The 24,965-nt window shown below is 34.3% G+C and overlaps 1 protein-coding gene across 1 annotated transcript; it reads right to left on the reverse strand.

The window, feature by feature from the left end:
* Nucleotides 1-3,020: 3,020 nt before the first annotated feature.
* LOC133792803 (uncharacterized) lies at nt 3,021-3,934 on the reverse strand. The gene is made up of 2 exons (XM_062230749.1): nt 3,561-3,934; nt 3,021-3,439 (listed from the first exon to the last, which is right to left on the reverse strand). Exons 1-2 carry the CDS (start codon nt 3,747-3,749, stop codon nt 3,347-3,349), a joined length of 282 nt encoding a protein of 93 aa, XP_062086733.1. The 5' UTR covers nt 3,750-3,934; the 3' UTR covers nt 3,021-3,346.
* Nucleotides 3,935-24,965: the final 21,031 nt, after the last annotated feature.

Here is a 24,965-nt window from a genome sequence, read left to right on the forward strand (position 1 = left end):
TGTGTGATAGTTTGTTTTTTATCAAGTGATTTGAGCTCTTTTTCTTCATCAAATTCACTAAAGGACATTGTGAAATACATTAGAAACTAAAAATAATTGATGCATATATACTACTGTCTACACTATGACTTTTTCTATTCTTATTTTATTTCTATTAATAATTTCTTTTTAAATATTATTGTATTTTATATATATATATGTCATGTAGCCATGTAAATATATATCTATGTCAACGTTGTATTTAGATGTCATGTATGTAGAGATTATTGATATAAATATTTATATATTCTATAGAATTATAATTCATTATATTATATATATATATAAAAAAAAAGTGAACCAGATTTTATTAAAATTATAGACAATGTTTACAACTTTAAAACTAAGCAAACATGCATTATACTTTGCTTCTACCTAGTATATATACATGTATATATATATATATCTTATATATAATAAGTGTGTAGATAACAGAAATGTTTTGTTTAACGATTTTTTTTTAATGTTAACTTTAACAGAATATTCTTATATTTAACGGTAGTTTGTAAACACTTAAACTTAAATAAAATAAAATAAATAATTAAAAAAATTAAAATAATATATTTTTTGAGATATTTTATAATGATAATTATTTAAAAATAATAAATAATTAAACAAATTAATATATGATATTTTTGAGATATTTTACAATGATAATTATTTAAAAATAATAAAATCATACTTTTTATAACTTAAATAAAATTTAATTAAACTTAAACTCACTTATTAGAATAATATCATATTTAACATATAATATAATCTACTATCAATTAACAACAATTTTTTTTTTAAAACTAGCAAAAAACTTAAATTTAAAATCCATGTATAATAATTAGTATTATATTAAACATATAATATATAATATCTTGTTGTTACTCCCAAATTCAAAAACTAAAACAAACATAAACTTAAACTTAAACATAAACAAATATAAATAAATTATTTAATTAAAATAAAATATTTATTTAAAATTTATATGATATTAATATAAATTTAATAAAAATAATTAATAAATTCTATAAATAAATGTGTACTTGTATCTAGGATATACATATATATTAATTACTACTGAAATAGTACTTAAATATAAATATATTTATATATACTCATAATATGATGTGTACACACAAAATATGCACAAAAAATATCCATAGTAATGTAGCAATAATCTCATCTAAAATAAATATATTTGTATAATATTTTGGTGTATAGTGTGTACACAAATCATAATATTTTATTTTATCAATGTATTTTTTGTTCTTATTTGTTTTGTGAAATTATAAGTGTATAGGCTGGTCCTATATCTATAAAGAAAAAGTATTAGGCCGTGATTATTTTATCAATAATACTAAACTTTCGCTAGTATATATATAATTACCAAAACAAATAAAATATTTCAAATTAAAATAGCTAAAACGATCAAACTTAAAAACCTTATAATCAATTCTTCACCATAACAAAAACAAAAACAAATAAATATTTTTAATTAAAAAACATAAAATTAATTTAAACAAAATTTTATTACTTTTTTTAAGTACATATATTGAGTTTTTTTTTTTCTGGAGAGATATATAATGGTAAATGAGTCAAAAACTGTAGTTTTAAAAAAATATGTGTGTACTATTAATATTTTAGGTTCCGAAAGTAAATTTTCCTATTTTTTAAAAATTAGACCATTTTGTTTTTAGTATAGGATAACTTGAGCCATATTTCATCATACTTAAATGAGTTTCAATCTGTCATTTTTTTTCATTTAACTTATAATTTACTAACACCGTGGCTTTCATCGATATGGTAGAGAAATGAATCTCTCCGTCCAGACCAATTAACTGCAACATAACTATATCGGATTTTTCAAATTGTCTTGTATAAATAAATTGATGAAAATGTTTTTATACCCTCTAAATTTAACATGACTAGATTCTCCTTATGAGTTATGACAATGGCAAAGGTGGTGGGAGAAAAGATATCCCAAATATTCCAACATCTTTGAATTGTTCTCACTTGGATTGATGGGTAGCTACCCTACATGCTTATGATTTGTATCTGGTAAAATTCACAAGAGCACACATAACACATTATCTAAGCATATTCCAATCCAGAGCTGAAATATTATAACAAAAAGCTTAAGAGATCAACCATCGTGTTTCAGGAATCTTAAATAAATATCCAAATATGGTGATTCTGTGACATTCAATCACCAGCTTCTTTTGTACCCTTTTCATAAAAACTACCAAAAATATCAGTATCAGTTTTCATATCAGTGAACTTTATAGGAGAACAAAAAAACAGTCCAAGCTACACCGTATATGTTCTGTGCAGTTGCTTGGTCAAATTGTGAATTGCAAGAATCCATTAGAACTAGTCAGAATAGATTGGTCACCTACCAAGGTTAAGGTTGACAGGCAGAAGTAAGTCTATATCTTAACAAAAAAGGCTTCAATCCGACAGTAAATACTTGACAATTATGACTCAGAAACTAAGATTTCCAAGTATTATCCAAGCAAACAAAACACTGATCCCACTTCTACCAAAGTGGGCTTTTCATAAGGACAAACTCTCTTTACAACCGTTTGCAAGACCTTTAAACACTTTAGCATTTCACCAACCAAAGGCTTGTTCTGAACTTCAGAAAACCTTTAACTTAGAGGAAAGAGACAACTACATTAGGCCATCACCATGATGATTCTTAGCATATCCAAGGGTTATTCCATTGGATGCTGTCACTATTTTACTTCCAAGTGATCCTAAGAAGATACTTTCACCCATGCTCGTGTTGTTAGCTAATTCCCAGTACATTCGACACATATGTAATGATATAAAAACCCTATAAAGAATAAGAACCCAAATCTTCAAAAAGCAAGGCATTCAAAACAATGGCAGAATCGGATTTCAAACACTTCTACTAAACATCATAATAAGCAAGGATATTGAGGAAGTGCATCATGTGGACAGTTCAGAGAAGAATAACACAGAGAAAGTAAATTCAAGGAGTTGATGTATTTCTGATTTTCTTTCATTGAAAAAGGGGGTTTAAACAGACACGAAAATGTCACCTTATTTCATTACTATACCACAACCCCAACTTTCAACTGCTACATTTCAATATAGAAGTACAAGATTCTGTTAATGCATATTAAGCTAACAATATATGGATTTTCAATTGAGTCAACAATTACATTTCTTACACGGGCAATTTACCAATGAAACTCCTTGTCAACTAAATGATACACCATAGTCAAACCCAAACCTGAACAGCAATAAAATCTTCACAAGAATCAGACACAACCCGGTCAACGAAAAGAGATCATTCAGATCTCTTAGACAAATGCCTCCACAGGTAGCGACCACTAGCCATATCCACACAGGTCCAAAATCCAGTCTCCATAGCTGAGCGAACCTACATAAACAATCACAAAGTTGATCAAAAAGATTGAAACTTTTCAGAAAACCCAGAAACGGAAACAATCAATCAAAGCTGACAAAATGAAGAAAAAATCATTTGGGGTTTGGGTTGGAACCTTGGAGAATCGGTTAACCGAAGAAGTCGACGAATTTGACAAATGGGTTTTGTCCGACTCGTCAAGATCGTGGTGGGTTTCATCGTCGGCAGGCGATAATGAGTCGGATTGTGACTTGAGGTTACGGAGGACAAAGAAGCCGGCGAGAGTGGCCGAAAGGAATATCAGAATTATCCTCAGAGGACACATTTCTTTCTCTCTCTCTCTCCTCTGTGTGTGTGTCTCTCTCTCTCTCTCTCTCCTTCTCCAGAAATTGAGAAGCGTGTGTTAGAAAGAGAAAGTAAGAAAAAGAGAAAGGTGCAGTTGAAGTTTTTGACAAAAATGGTTTAAGAATATATGACAAGAAAATCAAATAATGCAAATGATTTTTGGAGGCATACGATGGCTGCCTTTGACCTAACTCATTTGACAATGTCTGAACCATTATCCATTATCTATTATTTATTACAATGTTTCCGGTGAAATTGTGTACCTAATCTTTAGTGCCATATAGTATTAGACCCCTTATGTCTTTCTTTTCTTTTTTTTTTTAATTTTTTGGGTGGGTTTTCTTTTATATATTTTTGGGTCGAATTGTTTGTGCACAACACATCCTCCAAATACAATTCTTAAATAAATGAAGTCTACTATGGTGCTCTCTACGTTGTCTCCCATTTAATTTCAAACCATCGCATAGTTGACTAACTCAGAACGATGTGTAATATAAGTCCCGATTTTGGATTACCAAACCAATGTACCCAAATTTATTGCTCTTACCATAATTTAAGAGTGCTCATGAACTGTTTTTGATTAATGCTTGTAAAGTAGTGTTCATGAAAATAAGTGACTACAATTCAAAAATACAATACGACATCATATAATCATTTTTAAAGGAAAATTTGAGGTATATGCTTTAAAAAAAAATGGCTTCATAAATTAACATCCCAAAAATATGACATTCTTTATTTTTGGACAGAAATACCATTGCCATTCAAATCATCATCCCTCTCTAACATCTCTCACACACTCTCTCTTGGACATCTCTCTTGCAGCAACAGCACCACCACTACCTTCCCCCACGACAGCAAGTTCTGTTGCCCTATCACAAACGATCTCTTTCTATCATTTCTCCTATGCTCTACTCACGACCATATAAAAACAAAGAAAAAAAAAACTCACAATCATTGAAGCATCCATGATTTTTTTGTGTTTTACATCAAGACTTTAAGACTTTAAATATTCTAAACGTGTAGATCTCGAAAACTAACTAAAATAAAAAAATAACTAAAACTAATATCCAAGTGAAAAGTTATGTCTCACCAAAATTTTCATCAAATTTCAGTGCAGAGCATTGCAAATGTATGATTTTGGGCCATAAAAATCAAGTTTTCGTGGATGCATCGCAGAAGCATCGCATTGTTGGTATTAAAAGTGTAAATAAGAATTACGTAGTGGAATGGGTCTCTTAAAAAGTTTATTAATAGCAGTCGGGATCATACATATATTAAATCACATACAAATAAATTAGAGATTACATCTTGAAGCCTATCAAGAATCCACGAATCTTTTTGTATAAATCAACGATCTTTCTATCCAAATTTTGAAAGCTCACACATTTATCCTCCAGACCAATCCTTAAACATACAATGACGTGTTTGGGCACATAGGATTCAAAATGTTGATTTAGAACTCTCTACATATACTCAACACATGAGATATAGAGAGGTTTGATTGATAGAAGATGTATTGAATAGTTTTTCAGGTTTAGGAAAAACTATCACTTTCTTTTTCAGAGGGAGAGTCTAACATTCTAAACTTTTGAATTGTTTAAAACAACTTATTCTTGAAAGTATCGCTCTTTCAATTTTATAAAAATAATTAACTTAATTAATTAATCTATATTTTATTAAAATAAAACTGATCAGTTATAACCTATTTAATTATTTAATTTTAAATCATATTTAAAAAGAATAATTAAATTATTGATTAAACAAATAATTTTGAAATTCAAAATTCAAATCCCACCACAAATATCCTTGTGTGTGGCGCCACATGTTGGGGGAGAGTGAGATAACACAACCATAAAAAATAGAATCTACACAACATTTAGATTGACAGAAACTTAAAAAATAATTGAGAAAGAATATGCAAACGTGAGTAGAACAATGGTGTTCTTCAAGTTTTGATGAAGTTTCAAACCCTAGGCAAATTCACCACTTTGAACAATCCTTTGAGGAAACCCTTGAGCAAATCAAACACAAGCCAAGGCTTATACACATTGTAGAACGTTGTCCTAATACTCTATTTCACAGCCACCATTGATGCTTGAGGCATTCTCTTTGAGGAAATGATGATTGAGATTGAACAAACCTTCAACTCTCTAAGTTAAGCACTTTCTTGGAGAGTTCTTGGAGAAAACTAGAGATTCTTGGAGCTAGAGAGAGAAGGAGGGTAGAGAGAGATTGGAGAGAGTGATCAAGTCTCTCAAATCACTATTTTTGACCCATATATAGAGTAGGCACTGTCATTAGGTCTAACCAATAGGATTAGACTTGCAAAACACGTTATTTTGAGCATTTACGTAAATCCACGTATTACAGTAGGCAACACATTGCTTGCTAGGGTTTCTAGAAAACCTAGCTTTCAGGCGATGTGTCACCTCATGGGTGGCGACATATCGCCACCCCCTTTGACTTTGGACACTTCCAAAGGTCCAAAAAATGCTCCAAATGCCACCAAACTTTTTGGGAACACTTTGGATCAAAATTTGCATTTTCTAAGTGTCTACAATTTGAAACTCAAATTCACATCTTCACAATGTGAATTCTACTTAGTGTTTATACATTGCTTGTATTTTAGCACTTTACCATTTGTATTTAACCAATCATAACAATCCCTCACTTGGTTAAATACAAGCCACATTCTCTAGCTTAAACAATTGTTGTTCATAAAATAGTGTGCCTTTCGGTTTGAACTTTATCTTAGTGAAAATACCACAAAGTATTATCGAAATTGTAACATCCCAAATTTCCTAATAGGGCTTAGTGCCTAGATTAGGGGGCCGGGAGGCAATAATTGAGTTATTATGTGAATTATATTATAATATAATCATGCTTGTATGTTAGAGATATTAAATATGTGTTTGTGTGATTGAGACCACATTATTATGTGAAAATATTTGAGTTACTCGACGAGAGGTGGTCCCGATGAGCAAGTTAGCGGAAAAGTCACAACAGGGTCTTAATACCTGGTTCGGGGTGAGCTTAGGGGTGTTCTAGTAATTTAGTACATTACCGGGAATTAGTGGGTAATGGGAATTTATTGGTAACTGTGTGAGAATATTGGGAGTAGCGGGAATTATAAGATGCAAATTGTGGATAGCGTGATTTAAGGCAAAGGAAAAAATTTCCCTTGTGAGCACTTGTTGAATAGGCTAAGAGCAAGGGGCAAATTAGTCAATTCCACTTGGGGTTTAGGACTTGGCTGGCTGAATTATGTTGAGAAGGTTTGAGAAATTACAGGGAATTAAAAAGAAAAGACTTCAGCAACCCTCTCTTTCTCTCTCACGTTCTCTTCATGCTCCATGGGTGTTTGAATAGTTTTTGGAAAATTGAAGAGGAAAGCATGGGAAATCAAGGTGTTAGGCTTGGGGAAAATCAGAGGCTAGACTCAAGTGTTTCATCACAGCTGAGGTAAGAATTCTGAACTGAAATTGTATGGTTTGTTTTGCTGAATATTTAGAGTAAGGATGTCTATGCATGCTTGATAATTGAGAGGTTGGGTTTGGTAAGTTTCATGAGCTTTATTGTGATAATTAGTTGAGTTTTATTAGTGAGAATGAGTATATATGTTGTGGGAATTGAATTGGAGGTGTGGGTCGGATTTGGTTAAGTTTTGGCCGGGTTCAGTTGAAGAAAAACCTAGAAATTTCTGGGTTTATGGGGGTGCGCCGCAGCTCTTTTATGGTGAGTCGTGGCCTGCGAAGAGAATTTTGAGCCAGCCAGGCTCGGAGGCAGGGGCGGGCCGCGGCTCGGGTGTGAGGGACCGCGACTCTTAAGGGGAATTTTGGCTTAAATGAGATTTTTAGATTGGGAACCTAACCATTTGGGCTCGGGATTGATTCTACTTCCTTGTTAAGTGGAATTCGATGTCCCGGATGCTAAGAGTTGGTCTGGAAGTTGTTATTTACCTGTTATTGATGGGAACTTCCTTATCGCGGTTGTGACTAGGTTTTCGCTAAGGGCTTGAATCGGGGGTCGTACTCAGAGGGTCGTCGCTAATAACCCGCATACGGACCAAAGTTAAGAAAACTGCACCTGTTATGTGAATGCATGATTAGAGCTTAGTTAAGGTGATGAACATGATTATAATTATGTTGTGAATATCTGATTAGGTACGCTGTAACGTGCATAATTATGATTATGCTTATGACTATTGTGTGAATTGCATTGTGTGATTATTTGATAAGTATGCTATATGAAACATGTGACTGTCTGTTATGACTGTGAAGCTTAGTTTATAAACTAGGGTATTATTAGGGTGTTAAGTGAGGATCAACTTATTAGTTGAGAATATGATGGGATCTAGGAAACTCGTCTTATTAGTTGAGAGTCCCAAGGCTTCAACTTATAAGTTGGGGGCACGTGGTGACTTGACTTACAAGTCAAGGGCATAAGGAACTTAGTTTATAAGCTAAGATTGGAATAATGCACGTGGAGTGCAGGCCACCATGGCTAGGCCACCCTGGGAGTGCAACATGCACTTGACTGGCTCGGATGCCAACAACTTGAAAGAAAGTGCAACATGCACTTGTGCGACTCTATGGTCTCCAATTGGGTTTGATGAATGTACTGGTTTCAGTTATTACTGTTTGATAGTTGTTTTATTCAGTGAGCTGAGGATTATGTTTTCTTGTTGAGTCTTCTGGCTCACAGGTGCTTTGTGGTGCAAGTAAAGGTAAGGAGAAGCTCAACCAGCCATGAGTCGGAGGGCATTAGCAGTGGTATGTACATATGCAGTCCGCTCGACCATCACGGCCGAGATGCTTAGAGGAACTAGGGTTAAACCCAGCTTTTGCCTCCTAGGTCAGCTTATTGTGTAATCTGAGTATTGTAATTAGTTTTTAAACTGATGTGTTTTGGGATCCCATGTAAAGAACTTGTTTTTAACTTAATGGAAATGTTTATGAGATGATCAAAAGTTTTTAATACCCAAACCTTAGTGGCTTAATCACATGTTTAGTCCAAATGACTTGTTAGTAAGTCCAACACTAGTTTCAAAACACACCTGGTAATGGACCCTAATTAGCAGGGCGTTACATAAATCATTAGTAGCTTGGAGCTTGAACCAAGTATTCCATATGATAATACCAGTGATACCTCACACACCTCCACCATATCTTTTGTTTTCCCACTTTCTCGCTTAGCGCTATCGTGACCATGTGTTCATATCTTCATAGACTTTCCGGGGAGAAACTCCAACTCCCATGGGAGCCGGCACCACCTCTAATTCCACATAGGTGAAGTTCTTACAATATCTTTGCTACCTTTATAGATGCTTGTTACACTCAATTGAACTTCATTAAAAGTCCGAAGCTTAATCTTGACTCGATAGCAACCAACACTAACCATCTCGGATGGAACTCGTCATTAAATTTTAGTGTTGCGACTATTCACTTACCAATGACTTGTTCTTACCTGTTGAACTCTTTCCCTTGATTTGTAAAAGTTGAGAGTTGGGTTTCCATCATTGGTGAATCTATTCTTCTAGAAGTTTCAATCCCAACCATTTTGAAGAAGAACATACTAACATTCTCACAAGAGGTTTTGTAAATGGATCCGTTAAGTTCTCACTACATATGAGATCGATACGATTCCACCTTGAACTAATTGTCTCACATATTCATGTCTTAGACTAATGTGACTAGACTTTCCATTATACACACTATTATATGCTCTAGTAAGTGCGTATTGGCTATCACAATGTATTGAAATTTTTGATACCATATCTGTGGTTAAAGGAATATCCATCATGAGATTCCTAAGCCACTCGGCCTCTTTTTCGGTTGCCGCTAAAGCTATAAAATCTGCTTCCATGGTTGAGTGTGAAATACATGTTTGCTTCTTGGAGCGCCATAGGATTGCACCTCCTCCAAGAGTAAACACCTAACCGGTGGTGGAGAGATTATCTCCAATTCCCGATATCCAATTACCATCGAAATATCCTTCAAGTATCTTTGTGATAACTCTACAAAATAGAGTTATTTGACCACTTTTTATGTGCTAATTGTTGCTTAATTCTTGAGTTTTTAAGTAATTTATTAAGTTTTTAAGTAATTTTAAAATTTATTAGTCTTAATTTGATTTTATATATTTTTGTGTGTTTTTATAGTTATTTTTTTGTAAAATGTTATAGTTTCATTATTTAAAATTAATATTGTTAAGTTATGAGTAAAAAGATGCAATTTTGAGCTTAAATGTTTAAGTAAATTAAGTTTAATTAATATTTTCATGGAACTTTTGTTGTATACTTTATTAGTGAAAATATTTAGTTTTAATTTTATTTATGTTTATTTTTGTAGAGAATTGTTGCATGTTTTTTGGGTTGAAAAAGCAAGAAAAATGAAGGAACTATGGCAATTTTGAAGAGGATTGAAAAAAAATGGCATGAGCCTTCAACCCACCAAAAGAAAGCCCAAGGCCCACCATGAAGGCCCAATTGAAGACCAAGCTTCTCCCTCACGCCCAGCAGCTCCCATGTACATCACACCAATCTTTCCCTTGCTCAGCCAGCAGTCCACGCCTCTCTCCAGCTGCAGTAGCCTCCAGCTGCCATCATTCGGCTATCACCTAGCCTCTGAAGCACCACCACGCCTGCCTCAAGCCTTCCTTCAGCCAACTTTTGGCCTGTACACAACCAGCAGCCCACTCAACTTTTATTTTGCCTTGAGCCCTTAAATTACATATATGTACTCTTGTCTCATTTGTCTCAAAAATACCACATTTTTACCCCACTTTCTACATATTTTACCCCAAAATATTATTATTTCACCCTATAATTTACCCCTATTTTCCATATTATAATTAATTAAATTAATTTAATCAATTTAATTAATTTAAATTGATTATTTTAATCATCATTTTTGGCTATAAATAAGGGATTTGGGTGTGTCCATTTGAGAGGGAGGTTACCATACCAAAAACTCTACACATTTCAAAACCTCTCTATTCTTCATCTTCTTCTTCTTTTTATTTTTTTTCTATGTATTTTTAGAGGAACAATTTGGGGGTTCATCCTCCAAATTTTCCTATTTATGTTTGTAATTTTTAGTTTGTATTTGTTATTCTAGTTATGTGTTTCTAATCTTTTTAAGATTATTAAGGTGATGATGAAACAATATGTAACTAGATAGTGTTTATTTTGTATGTTGAATTCCCATTTTGTGCAACAAAGTTTATGGAATTTTCTTCTTCAAATATCTTCTTTCATCTTAAATATCATGTATTTTGGATTGTTAGCACATATTTACACTTTGTTCTTCATTAGTGCAAAATCATAATATTCTTTGTGTAAGATGTGTCATTAAATTGTACACATCCATGCTTAGAACAAAAATATTATGTTTTGCCTTATAAATAATGTTCATTGATTTATTTGTTATTTCATTAGATTGATTTACACTAAATGCTTTGAAATTATAATTTTGAAAAGTGAAGAAAAATCATATATTTTTAGAAATAATTTGTGCTTAAAATTATAAATCTATTTAGAAAATGATAGTTTGATTTATTTTAACTATCACTAAAACTTGGGAATCAATGTACTTATAAATATTATTGAACTTATATTTTGTGGATTTTAATCATTAATAATCTTATTTTACCATTTTCATTTCTATTATTAATTTATATTTATATATATTGTCTTTTATTTATTTATATATATTGTCTTTAATTTCAATACTATTGTCTTTTATTTTATTTTTATTATACAAAAATCCCATAAATCTTTGGAGCTAGGTTAGAATTTATTAATTTTGGTTTAAAATAGTTTTCTTTTCAATTTTAGACAACTCCTTTGGGTTCGATCTCGTACTTACACGAAAACTATTCTATAAATACGATTCGTGCGCTTGCGAGTATAAATATTTAAAACATACCCGTTTTGGGTCCATCACTTTGGAAAGTTTGTATAGTGAAGATTATACTCTTTGGTACCCTTAAGATAACCAAGTATTCTCTCAATAGCTTTCCAATGCTTGATACTTGGATTGCTAGTAAACATACTCAGTTTACTAACCGCATATGCAATATCCGCTCTTGTACAATGAGCGGCGTACATTAGGCTACCTATTGCACTTGCATATTCCAATTGAGTCACCGCTCTTCCCTCATTTTTTTCAAACTTCATGTTTGAATCAAATGGTGTATGTGCCTCCTTGATTTTGAGATAACTGAATTTGTCGAGCACTTTCTCAACATAGTGGGTTTGACTTAACACAAAACCCCTACTATTCCTTCTAACTTTGATACCTAGAATGGTATCCACCTCTCCAAGGTCTTTCATTTTGAAATTATAAGATAGAAACCTCTTCGTTTCCATTATTCCTTTCATGTCATTACTCAAAATCAGCATATCATCTACATATAGGCATACAAGTACGATAAAGTCACCACAAATCTTAGAGTATAAGCACTTATCAACATTGTTGTGTCTAAACCATTAGAAACAATGACTTTATCAAACTTATCATGCCATTGTTTTGGAGCTTGTTTCAAACCATATAATGATTTGACAAATCTACATACTTTAGGTTGATTTCCTTGAAGAACAAAATCTTCTGGTTGTTCCATATAGATCTCCTCCTCGAGATCCCCTTTTAGGAATGTCGTTTTGACATCCATTTGGTGAACATAAAGGTTGTATATAGATGACAAGGCAAACAACAATCTTATAGAAGTAGTTCTTGCTACCGGTGCATATGTGTCAAAATAATCGATTCCCTCTCTTTGTTTAAAACCTTTGGCTACTAGCCTAGCCTTGAAGGTTTGTATGGTGCCATCGGTATGGTATTTCTTTCTAAATACCCATTTGCACCCAATTGGTTTGGACCCCTTTGGAAGGTGAATCAATTCCCAAGTGTGGCTTGACATAATTGAATCTATTTCATCATTAATTGCCTCCTTCCAAAAAGTGGTGTCCCTTGAGGACATTGCTTCCTTGAATGTTTTGGGATCATCTTCTATTTGAAGTACTATTGGATGTTTCCAAGTAACTTCCTCGTTATCACCTTCAACAAGGTATAGTGTCTCTATTGGAGAACACTTTTCATTTGATCCCAAATCTTTGAGTCTTTGGCTCCTTCTAGGCAATTGAGGTTGCTCACCAACTATTCTAGGAGTCTTCTCTTGAGGCTCTCTAGTTTGAGTTGGTTCTAACTTGTTGTCATCGCATGACATGTTCTCAAAGAACTCAACATCTCTAGATTCAATTATTACATTAGACTCCAAGTCTAATAATCTATAAGCTTTGTTATATTGGACATAACCCACAAATGCACATCTTATAGCTATTGGACCCAACTTGGTCCTTTTTTGATCGGTGATCTTGCAATAAGCAAGACACCCCCGCACTTTAAGATAACCAATGTTTGGTTGATTTCCTTTCCATAACTCATATGGAGATATATTATTTTTCTTCATGGGAATACGATTTAAAATATGACAAGCGAATAGCAAGGCTTCACCCCACAAACTAAAACTCAATTTAGAATGTAATAGCATAGCATTAATCATCTCAATAAATGTTCTATTCTTTCTTTCCGCTATACCATTTTGTTGTGGAGTATAAGGGGTTGTTCATTCATGAATTATTTCATGTTCTTCACAAAACAAATTAAATTCATATGAAAAATATTCACCACCCCTATCACCTCTAAGTATTTTAATTTTCCTTTCAAGTTGATTTTCAACTTCTGCTTTATACATTTTAAACACATCAAATGCTTCATCTTTATTTTTAAGCAAATATACATATGTGAACCTAGAGCTATCATCAATGAAAATAATAAAATATCTACTTCCTCCTCTAATCAACATTCCATTTAGTTCACATAAATCATTATGTATCGAATCTAACAACTTAGAGTTTCTTTCAACACTAGGGAAAAGTTTCTTTACCATTTTATATTTAACACATAATTCATATTTTTCATGCTCAGCATTATCACAATCAATTAATCCACATTTGACAGCCCTTTTAATTGTGCTAAATCCTATATGTTTAAGTCTAACATGCCACAAAGTAATAAAATTCGAGTCAAACATATAACAAGAAGAAGATTCTTTATTGTTCATATTGTCAATGGAAGTACAAAGTTTAAACATGCCATCACAAGCATATCCCTTTCCAACAAAAATATTGTCTTTTGATAAAATAAGCTTACCGGAATCTATCACAACCTTGATTCCCAGTTTGCCAAGTAAATTGCCGCTCACAAGATTTCTACTCATTTTCAGTACATACAAAACATTGGTGAGTAGAAACTTCTTGCTGGATGTGAAGAACAAGTCAATAGTTCCCTTTCCTTCAACCTTGGACCTTTTCTCATTGCCCATTTGGATTTCATGCCTTTCCTTTGAAGATTCAAAGGTCTTGAATAGAGATCTATCATAGGTTGCATGAATGGTGGCACAAGTATCATACCACCACCCACTCACATTTATATGAATGGAATTGACCTCACTTAGTGTAGCCACTAGCTCCTCTTGAGCCGAGTTGACCTTTGCTTCATTGTTATGGCTCCTCTTGAACCTACAATCTCTAGCAAAGTGGTCATTCTTGCCACACACAAAGCAAGGTCCCTTGGAACTCTTGAATTGACCATCATTCTTCTTGGGCCCCAAGGGTTTTTGGCCCTTGCTCTTGTTCTTGCCATTTCTTTTGCCTTTGTTAGGAGGATTTGCCACAAGATTTGCCTTAGTAGTCTCCCCATTGGACTTCTCATTATTCAAATCTCTAGATCGAGATTCCTCCTCAATTCTCAAGTGTTTGAGAATTTCCTCCAAAGAAATCTCTTCAATTCTATGGAGCATATTTTTCCTATAGCCTCTCCATGAAGGAGGTAACTTGGCTATAATGGCACCAACAAGAAATTGTTCCGGCAATACAATTTTAAAAGTAGATAATTTATTCACAACAATTTGCAGCTCATGAATTTGAGAGAGAAGGGGTTTATCATCATAAAATTTAAATTCCATGTATTGAGTAATAAGGAATTTCTTTGTACCTTCCTCTTCTGCTATGCACTTCTTTTCCAAGGTCTCCCAAATCTCCTTGGCGGTCTTGGTGTTGGTGTAGAGATCGTAGAGTCTATCCGAGAGGGCATTGAGGATGTGACCGCTACATATCAATTCATCTTCATCGTGCTTCTTCCTTTCTTCAACCAATTTCTTGAGTATCATCTTCCTTGGGCTCTTCCAAGGCTTTTAGGTCTTTATCCAAGACATCGAACACTTTCAAAGTAGTGAGCAAGAACTTAATCTTGTCTTGCCAACACACAAAATTAGTCCCATCAAATCTATCTAATATAACAAAGTCTTGTGTCATGAATCTCAAAGCCGAAAGAGAGTTAGATTCTTCCATGATATGCTATCTCAGATTATAGAGTATTAGAATGTTGGGGGAGAGTGAGATAACACCACCACAAAAAATAGAATCTACACAAAATTTGGATTGACAAAAACTTAAAAAAAAATTGAGAAAGAACATGCAAATCCAAGTAGAACAATGATGTTCTTCAAGTTTTGATGAAGCTTCAAATCCTAGGCAAATTCACCACTTTCAACAATCCTTTGAGCAAACCCTTGAGCAAATTAAACACAAACCAAGGCTTATACACGTTGTAGAACGTTGTCCTAATACTCTATTTCCCAGCCACCATTGATGCTTGAGGCCTTCTCTTTGAGGAAATGAGGATTGAGAATGAACAAGCCTTTGACTCTCTAAGTCAAGCACTTTTTTGGAGAGTTCTTGGAGAAAACTAGAGATTCTTGGGGGGGGGGGGGGGGGGGGGTAGAGACAGATTAGAGAGAGTGATCAAGTCTCCCAAATCACTGTAACCAATAGGATTAGACTTGCCAAACATGTTATTTTGAGCATTTACGTAAATCCACGTAATACAACAAGCGACACGTTGCCTGCTAGCAAAGGTCCAAAAAATGCACCAAATGCCACCAACTTTTTTGGGAACCCTTAGATACTTTTATGTATCACTTTGGACCCAAATTTGCATTTTCTAAGTGCGTACAATTTAAAACTCAAATTCACATCTTAACTATGTGAATTCTACTAAGTGTTTATACAATGCTTGTGTTTTAACACTTTACCATTTGTATTTAACCAATCATAACACCACACTCACTGTGCAGTGAGTGTGTCGCACCACATTATTAGGGTCTCCCTAATTTTCTCATTTGCTTGTTTAATCAATATCTAAGACAATATATTTATTCTAAAATAAATATCAGTTAATTCAAAATTAATTTTATCTTAAAATATCAATTTTAAATAAATAAATAATATCTTATTATAAATAAGATAATTATTAACCTCTCTCCTTATATTAATCAAAACATGATTGATATTTATTTTAATATATATTTTTTCAAAATAAAAACTATATAGTTAAATAATTAATTAATTCATAATTAATCAATTACCCATAATTATTTCATTGCCCTGGAAAATTAATTCCTTTGCAATTAAATCTTTCTCTCTACAAATCTTTTTTTTGACATTATTACCATTGACAATGTAGGACAGAGGTGATTTGAGGACCATAGACCTATAATACGAAGCTCCAATAAATCAGATTATTAATTAAACTCTTTAATCTAATAATCTTATTTATTAATTCCATGATTACTTCACTATAAATATGGAATTGTACTCTAAGTATTTATAGAATTATATTTACAGAGTTTTCTCATGTAGTCCATTGATATAATCAATAAATGTAGTTCTGTCCTCCATTTATTGGTTCGTTAATTAGAGCTGGTCAAGATTACTGTTTTACCCTTCTAATTACATCTTGATCCTTAAGTACCATTAATTCACCAGCGAATAATTAATCTATAATCAAATTATAGATTTGAGCTCAATAATCATTCAGTTCCAGAATTAACCCTTAAGGGAACCAATATTCAATCTGTTAGGAAAGTATGGATTCCATTATCGTAAATCATGTTCACAGCCATTCATGATATTGATACTACAAAACAAAGTCATTAGCCTCATTAGACTAAGAAACCTTAACGAGTGAATTAAAAGATCTAATAAACACTGTTGACCCTGGATTTAGTCAATGACACGGAGTCACTAAAAATGATAAGAATTAAGAACTAAAACGACAAAATAATTTTATAGTGGTTCGGCCCCAGAGATTGGTAATAATCTACGTCCACTTAGTGTTTTTATTGATGTAAATTACAAAACCTGCGATTAGCGAACTAGGGTTCACTAAGTTTCACAAGTTCCGAAGTGAAATACAAAGAATCGTGTATAAAAGCACTTGTTCTTTCTGAATACAAAATATTGCGTATATCCTAAATGAATCCCATGAGTCCTATTTATAGGCTCACGGATGTACATATGGGCCTATGAGCCGTCCTTAACTTTTGCTACAAGCATAACAAAATAGTAACATAAACAATGATATTTACATATAAAAGTAATCAAATATCTTGGGAATATCTAACTCATATTGTCCCTGAGTACTGGCCTTGGTCATACGAGCAGATGTGATCGCATATATCAACACATCTTCTTTTCCTGCAGCTCAGCATATTCCTTGCGCCTATCGAGCTACTCAATTTCCTCTTGATACTCTGATAGTTGGTCGACTAGGTCTTCATCAGTAACCAGCCACGTGCTCTCCATGTGCCTCTTAAACATGCCACGTCATCATGCAAATATTTTAGGGAAACATTTGCCCCCCAAATTTATTTTAATGCGATCAGCATACAATAAACTTATTCGACCAGCAATCCGGCTGACCCGTCACATCTCTCAATACTTACTTTCTCGAAAAGGTAAGTAATCATTACCCTTTTGGTTCCCTAGATACGTTTTGACGGTTATTGCAATTTCTCATGCATCGAAACCCTATTCTCATCATTACTCACCTTTAATGCCCCAAGCAGTATAAATACAAACCCCTTCACTCCTTTTCATTTTTTACCCGAACCTTCTCTCTCTTCAAGCACACTCAGAAAAAACCTTCAAGAAACCCAGAGACTTCAGTGCAATTCGAGGCATCTTCGAGCAACTTCAAGCAAAACCTTCATGATTTCTTCCACAATCCGTACTTCAAGTAAGTTTTCAAACCCATCCTCTTATCTTTGTAGCAATTTTCATGCATTTTGGCTTTGATTTACCTGTTTTCATAATTGGGTTTACACTGTTCTTGGCGAGTTTTTGGGTAAATCGAGTTTAGGCAAAAAACACATAGATTAACTATGCTAGAATAGGGATTTTAGCCAATATAATGTACAAAACAATGTTTAGAAAGAATATGGGATGTATTTACACTAATTTCGGGTCCAAAATCGAAGTGAAAATTTGATTATGGATATTTCGGGAAAATTGGGTTTTTCCCGCCTATTTTCGGAGTTGAAAAGTTATTCTGAAAAAACTTTTTCATATTTGCTTTTTGATCCATTTTTCCAACCTATTCGCATGTTTATTGTGTTTTTATCAGGATGATGCTAGTTGTATAAAATCTTAACTTTTATACACGAGCAACGTTATCCTTACTTTTCTTTTTCTTCTTTCTCTATTGGTCGTAGATTCTCACTTCCCATTTGCTCTTCTCAAATATTCATGCATGACCCCTGGGGAGGTGAGAGACCAATAGAAAGCGACATGCTTGCTCTGTTGTTCGAGGATCAAGAACAACCATCTCTGCCTTTTCCAGAGCCTTCAACACCACCTCTTATTCCTACGACTAGCCTTCCTCAAAATCCTCCAAAGAATCAACCAAACATGGGTCGTGTCAAACACATTGTCCATAGGAAAAGAAAAACCACAAACTCACCTACAACCCAACCATCTGCTAACATCGAGGTCCTTCGAACGACCCTCAACCATTGAACGTTGCACCACCAGAAATTCAATCTAAGGCCCATCCACATGAAGGCCCACGAGCAGAAGTACCCAGGTACATCGCCCCTCCAAGCGTCATATCGACCAGGATGGTGGCAAAGTATCCTAAGAAGTATGGTCTTCCTGGGATTACTTTATACAAGCCTACACCCGACCAGAGGGCAAACGTGCCCGTAGGTGCCTATATCGCCTGGTCAAGGTACTTGTAACGCCCTACTACCCAGGGACCGTTACACTGTATATTTTAAATAGTGCTAAACTCGCTAAACGAATCATTTGGACATAACTGTGTAACTAAACGTGATTAACAGTTTAGGGTTAATTTTTTTTGTCAAAGATACAAACGTTTCACTAAAACGTTTATTGTATACATGGGATCCCAAAATACATTTAAAAGGTTAATTACAATAAAAGAGTTATAAACATCTGACCTAAGCAGCAAAATAAGGTTTGACCCTAGTTCCTCTTTAAACCCTCGACCGTGGTGGTCGTGCAACCGCATATGTATACATCGTCACTTAAGCTTTCCAACTCAAAGATGGTCCAACTTTCTTTTCCCTTTACCTGCACCATATAGCACCTGTGAGCCAAGGCTCAGCAAGAAAACTTAAACATGCTCATAAGCAGTTAATAACATATTTACAAATCATAATAAGCATGCATAGCAGTAATAACTCTACTCATGCATGCATACCATTCATATAAATGACTACAATGTCATATGGGGCCAATTGCCCTAGATAAATGATCAATGCATCATATTGGGCCCAATGCCCAAAATACATGATTATGGAATCATAGTGGCTCAATGCCCTAGGATATGGGACTAATGAGTCACCCTGTGGCCCTTTGCCATGTCCTTTGTATAACCAGCCTTAGAACTGGCCTAGCGCACCTGGCGCTTTAGTTATCTTTGACCCATAGGTCGATCAAGTGTATCATGCACTCCTGATTAGGCTAAATCATATGGACCAGCACTCCGCGCTATTGCCATGCTTGACTAATAAGTCAATGCCTTGTGACCAGCACTCAACATGCTAATGCTGTCCTTGACTAATAAGTTAATGCTTTACGACCAACACTCACTGTGCTAATGCCATCCTTGACTAATAAGCCAATGCTTTATGACCAACACTTACCATGCTAATGTCGTCCTTGACTAATAAGTCATTGTTAGGATATAGGAATAATAATTCACCTCGGGGCCCTTAGCTCTATCCTTTGTATAAGTGTACCTGGCGCTGACCAGCACTCAACGTGCTAAGGCCGTTCTTGACTAATAAGTCAATGCTAGGATATGGGACTAATAAGTCACCCCGGGTCCCTTAGTCTTATCCTCTGTTTAAGAGTACTTAGCGCTTCTGGTTAGCCTAACCAAAACGACCAGCGCTCAACGCGCTATTGCCGCCCTTGACTAATAAGTCAAGCATTTCTCAATAAGATAATGCAAAGAGGCATATATCATATGTCAAATATCTAGATACAAAACATTCAGCATGATTAATCCATAATCACAAGCATAAACATAATCATGCACATACTCAGGCGTTCATGCCCTATTCATGTTCCTATTCAACAATTCGGGAATCACAAGCATAATAATAATCATGCACATTTACAAAGACTCAAGCTCTGATCAATTCTATATTCAACATTCAGGCCAAACCATAATCACATGTATCAAATACTGGGTGCAGTTTTCTTACCTTTAGTTCAAGCACAGGTTACCAATAAACGACCCTCGAGCACGATCCTGATTCCGAGCCCCTAGCGATAACCTAGTCACAACCATAATATAGAATCCCATAGAAAATGAGTAAATAAAGGCTTCCGGACTGAGTCCTAGCCTCCAGGACGTCGAATCCTACCAAATCGGGTAGTAGGATCGATCCCGAGCCCTTAGGTTTAAGTTTCCATCACCAAAAACCCAACCTAGCCAAAATACTCAGGCGGGCCGCGACTTGACCCTGGGGGTCGAGGCACGCCTCCCAGATAGACAACCCTCTGCCTGGGCTTCAGGACGCGGGCCGTGACTTGCCCCTAGAGTTTCAGCGCCGCCCCCCCCCCCCCCCCCCCCCATAGGCAGAACCCTTATTGGTCCTTGGTCCTGGGTTCACACAGGTCGCGGCGCCCAAGAACAAGGTCGCGACCCAATCTCGAACCCAGCCATTTTCTCCGTTTAACCTATTTCAAATTCCTCCATAAACTTATCAAAGCATATCCAAATCCCAAAAACAAGTTCTCAAACATCTTAATGGCCTAAAACCATCAATACCCAAGTCCTAATCAATTCACAAACTCATCAAAAACGTAAAATCCAATCAAAGTTTAAAAACTCGAAAACTCTTATCAAAATTAGAGCTTGGATTACCTCTTATCAAGTTGTTTCCAAGTTAAATCCTCTAGCTAACAAGATTCTAATCTTCCCTATAATCGTTATTACTTTAACCTTATTTGAATCTGGGTCCTAAAACTCGATTTTCCTTCGAAAACGCTATTGAACGCCAACAAGAGAACAAGAGAGAAAGAGAACGTGACTGAATGTTCTTTTTATTCTATCAGGTTACTTCATCAAGATGGCTATTAAGGAAGGCTGTCTTGATGTCCATCTGTCATATCTCATAATCATACATGGCAGCTATGGATAAAAGGATGTGAATGGATTTCAGCATGGCCACATGATAAAATGTTTCTCCATAATCAACACCTTCTCTCTGAGTGTAACATTTCGATACTAGCCTTGCTTTGAAAATCTTCACTTTCCCATCCACACATCTTTTCTTCTTGTATATCCATTTACACACAATGGGCCTGACATCTTCAGGTGGGTCTACAAGTTCCCAGACCGAATTGGAATACATAGATTTCATTTCTTGGTTCATGGATTCCTGCCATTTCTCCTTTTCAGGATCATCCATAGCCTCTTTGAAGGTTAATGGATTGTCCTTGTCTATATCAGAAACAAGGACATGTGCCTCATGTACGTAGCGAACAAGTTGTCTCACAATCCTCCCACTATGATGTTGCACTGGGGATTCCTTTTCAAGAATAATGGTTTACTCGGTTTATCATTTACCATTTAATGATGATGATGAAGGTAATGAAATCTTATCAGTTGTGAATTCCTCCAATACTACCTAGCTTCGAGTTTTAGAGTTATTTATATAATCGTGTTCAAGGAAGGTCGTATTTGTTGAAACAAATACATTTTTGTCCTTAGGACTATAGAATTAACTGTCTCTTGTTTCTAGAGCGTAGCCCACAAAAATGCACACTTCAAACCTCGAATCAAGTTTCCCTGATTTAGATCTAAAAACATGAGCAAGACAGCCCCAAATGCGGAAATGGTACAAACTAGGTTTGTTTCCATTCCACTATTCCAGTGGCGTTTTGCTTATGGTCTTATATGGGAGCACATTCAAAATGTAAGTCGTCGTTTGAAGTGCATATCCCCAGAATGAGAGAGGAAGTGAAGAGTAGCTTAACATAGAACTGACCATGTCCAACAAAGTCATGTTTCTTCTTTCTGGAACATTATTTTGTTGTGGCGTTCCAGGTGCTTTAAGTTGGGATAGAATACCCTGCTCCAGAATGAAATATTTGAATTCTAAATCCAAATATTCACCGTATCGATTTGATCGAAGTGTTTTAAGAGTATTAACTAATTGCTTCTCAGCCTCAGCTTTGAATTCTTGAAACTTACCAAAAGTTTCAGATTTCCTAAGCATTACATAAGTATGACCATATCTTGAGTGATTATCAATAAAGGTGACGAAGTACTCATATCCACCTCTTGCTTGTACATTAATTGGACCACATACATCGATATGTACAAGCTCCAAAGGTTCTTTAACTCTATTGTCTTTTGTTGAGAAATGACGTTTGTTCATTTTGCCTTCTAGACAAGATTCACAAACTGGAAGAGCTCCAACTCTTAGACTCAAATGTCCATCTTTTGTTAACCGATTTATTCTGTCTAGTCCTATATGACCAAGTCTAAGAAGCCACAAATATGTGTTTGAGAGAGCTTGAGTGAGATAGAGAGAATGTTTGGTAATGTGAGGGTTAATTGGGTCCAAATTTACAAAATGGCGTACTTTTAGGATGTTGAATTATGTTAGCATATATAATAAATATGTTATACTATCATGCATAAAACATGAAATTTCCCTTTTAAATGGGGAGATTTGTCGTGGAAATCCTTATGTAGTAATATTTATAGCATTTAGATTTTTAAGTAAATTTTTTGGTAGGGAAAATCTCTGTTGTTAAGTGTTTTGGTATGCCATTGCTCCTTGACCATTAATCGTATTTCAGCAATCATGTGTCCGCAGCAGATTGGTTAAAAAAAATACTACATAAAGATACAAATATGACTACATAAGCATTTTGGTCACAAATCTTCTTATTTTATAATATTATTACTTTTTTTTTACATTAGGGGAGGAAGATTTGAACTTAAGACCTTATTTTTCTAAGAAGATGTACAATACCAATAGGATATGCCTATGACCATAACATACAATACTGAATATATATTTCCCTACCCAGGTGGGCTTAGCCTAGTTCGTGGAATGACTTCTCCTGAAAAGAGACTCTGTCACTTGAAGAAAAAAATGTAGGGATATTTACGCAAAGCACTATATTAAGCAAATAAATAACAATAATACGATGAGGTGGGATTTTTTTTCATGTGTACGGTCGAAGCCTTTTTTTTTTTTTTTACATTTTTTACGATGTACACAGTCTGTCGCTCTTCCCCTTGTCATCGGCCGTCCACTTCAAGCTCATGACATCCATTGTAACAGGTGGAGGCGGAGATTTCAAAATATTTACGATCGAAATGTTTTCTTTTCATTTTTACGGTGTACATTCTGCTAGCAACACTTATAGATTCCAAAACAGTATATGTCATTTTTTTGGAGCTTCATCATACTAGACTTGAACAAAGGACGACATCCTCTCTCGAACAGAGCTGAAAAAAGCCTTCAAGACGATGAGACTCTGACTCTGACTCTGAAACTCCTTCGAAACATTTCTTCCCCCACCACTCGATATTGGTTTTCATGGTGGTTTAAAAGCTCAATAAACTTTGAGAGGGGTCTTGATATGAATTTTTCCATGGAGCTTCGAGGTGGCTGCCATCCAAAGTCAGTATGTTGTACGAGTTCAATTTCGTTGATGCAAAAGACAATATTTGGAGCTAGCACTCTCTTCATTTTTTTTACAAATTTAATGATTTAATTTATTTAATATATATTTTGTGTAGTTAGTAAGTTTTGTTGACAAGTCAAAGTAATAGCAAATATATTATGCACGTGTCAACATGCATAGAGCAAGTCTAAAGTGTTGGGGGATTGTAATGTTGGATAAGTTTTAAATATATATAGCTTACTCATGTGAATAAAGGACATAATTATTTCATGTTATTAAACTATTGTGGGATGTGATTAGTTTCTCATATTAAACTTTGTTTTGAGGTTTTTTAGTTTATTTTGGGTTGATGTAATGAGTTAATGTCTAGTTAATTTGTAATTATTTTTTTAATACTGTATTAATATGGTATTGTTGTCTAGTTGATTTTAAGTTATTTTTTAATACTGTTTGTTGTAGAGTTAATGTCTAATTGAAACTGTAATTTTTAAAACTCGAGTTAGTAAAATTGAAAAAAAAAAAACATAAAAGTCGTAAAAAAGTAAAAAAAAAAATCATGAAAATGTGCATTTATGAAAAAACCTTAAAATTATAATCCCTAACCATTCTGATTTTCGATTCAATAAAAAAAATTATATATATATATATCTTCCTATATTTTTATTAAAGAGAAATATACTATAGTAATGACACATTAAATATTTTAGAAAAACACAATTTCAAAACACCTCCTTAATTGATGTTAATAAAGTAGTGTTCATGAAATAATTGACTACAATTCAAAAATACGATATCATATAATCATTTTTAAATATAATAAGTTACAAAAGAAAGACACCACAGGCACCGATTATTATATTATTATATTACCGAAGGGTGTCAAGTGTTTCTTACACAAAAGTCAAAAACGAATAAAAACCCGAAAAAGCGAAGATGGCTTCTTCTTTTCTATTATCTGTGCTAATGTTTAAGTCAGATTTTTATAATCAAACAATTTATTTATGGACCATGAGCAAAGAGAACTATCAGATAACAGTCAAGTTTTTCATTTATTAAAGAAAAGTTGGGAAAAGCATGCTCTAACGAAAATCATGAGGGTTTTCGCCTCAT

The sequence above is a fragment of the Humulus lupulus genome, chromosome 7 (genome assembly GCF_963169125.1).
Source record: "Humulus lupulus chromosome 7, drHumLupu1.1, whole genome shotgun sequence".
NCBI classification, from domain to species: Eukaryota; Viridiplantae; Streptophyta; class Magnoliopsida; order Rosales; family Cannabaceae; genus Humulus; species Humulus lupulus.

What these genes read in the sequence shown, in the direction of transcription:
- LOC133792803 (XM_062230749.1), bottom strand. Translation starts at nt 3,749, where the DNA reads ATGTGTCCTCTGAGGATAATTCTGATATTCCTTTCGGCCACTCTCGCC. An exon ending in CGGTTAACCGATTCTCCAAG is followed by an intron (nt 3,440 to 3,560) that starts GTTCCAACCCAA and finishes TTGTTTATGTAG; the next exon opens with GTTCGCTCAGCTATGGAGAC.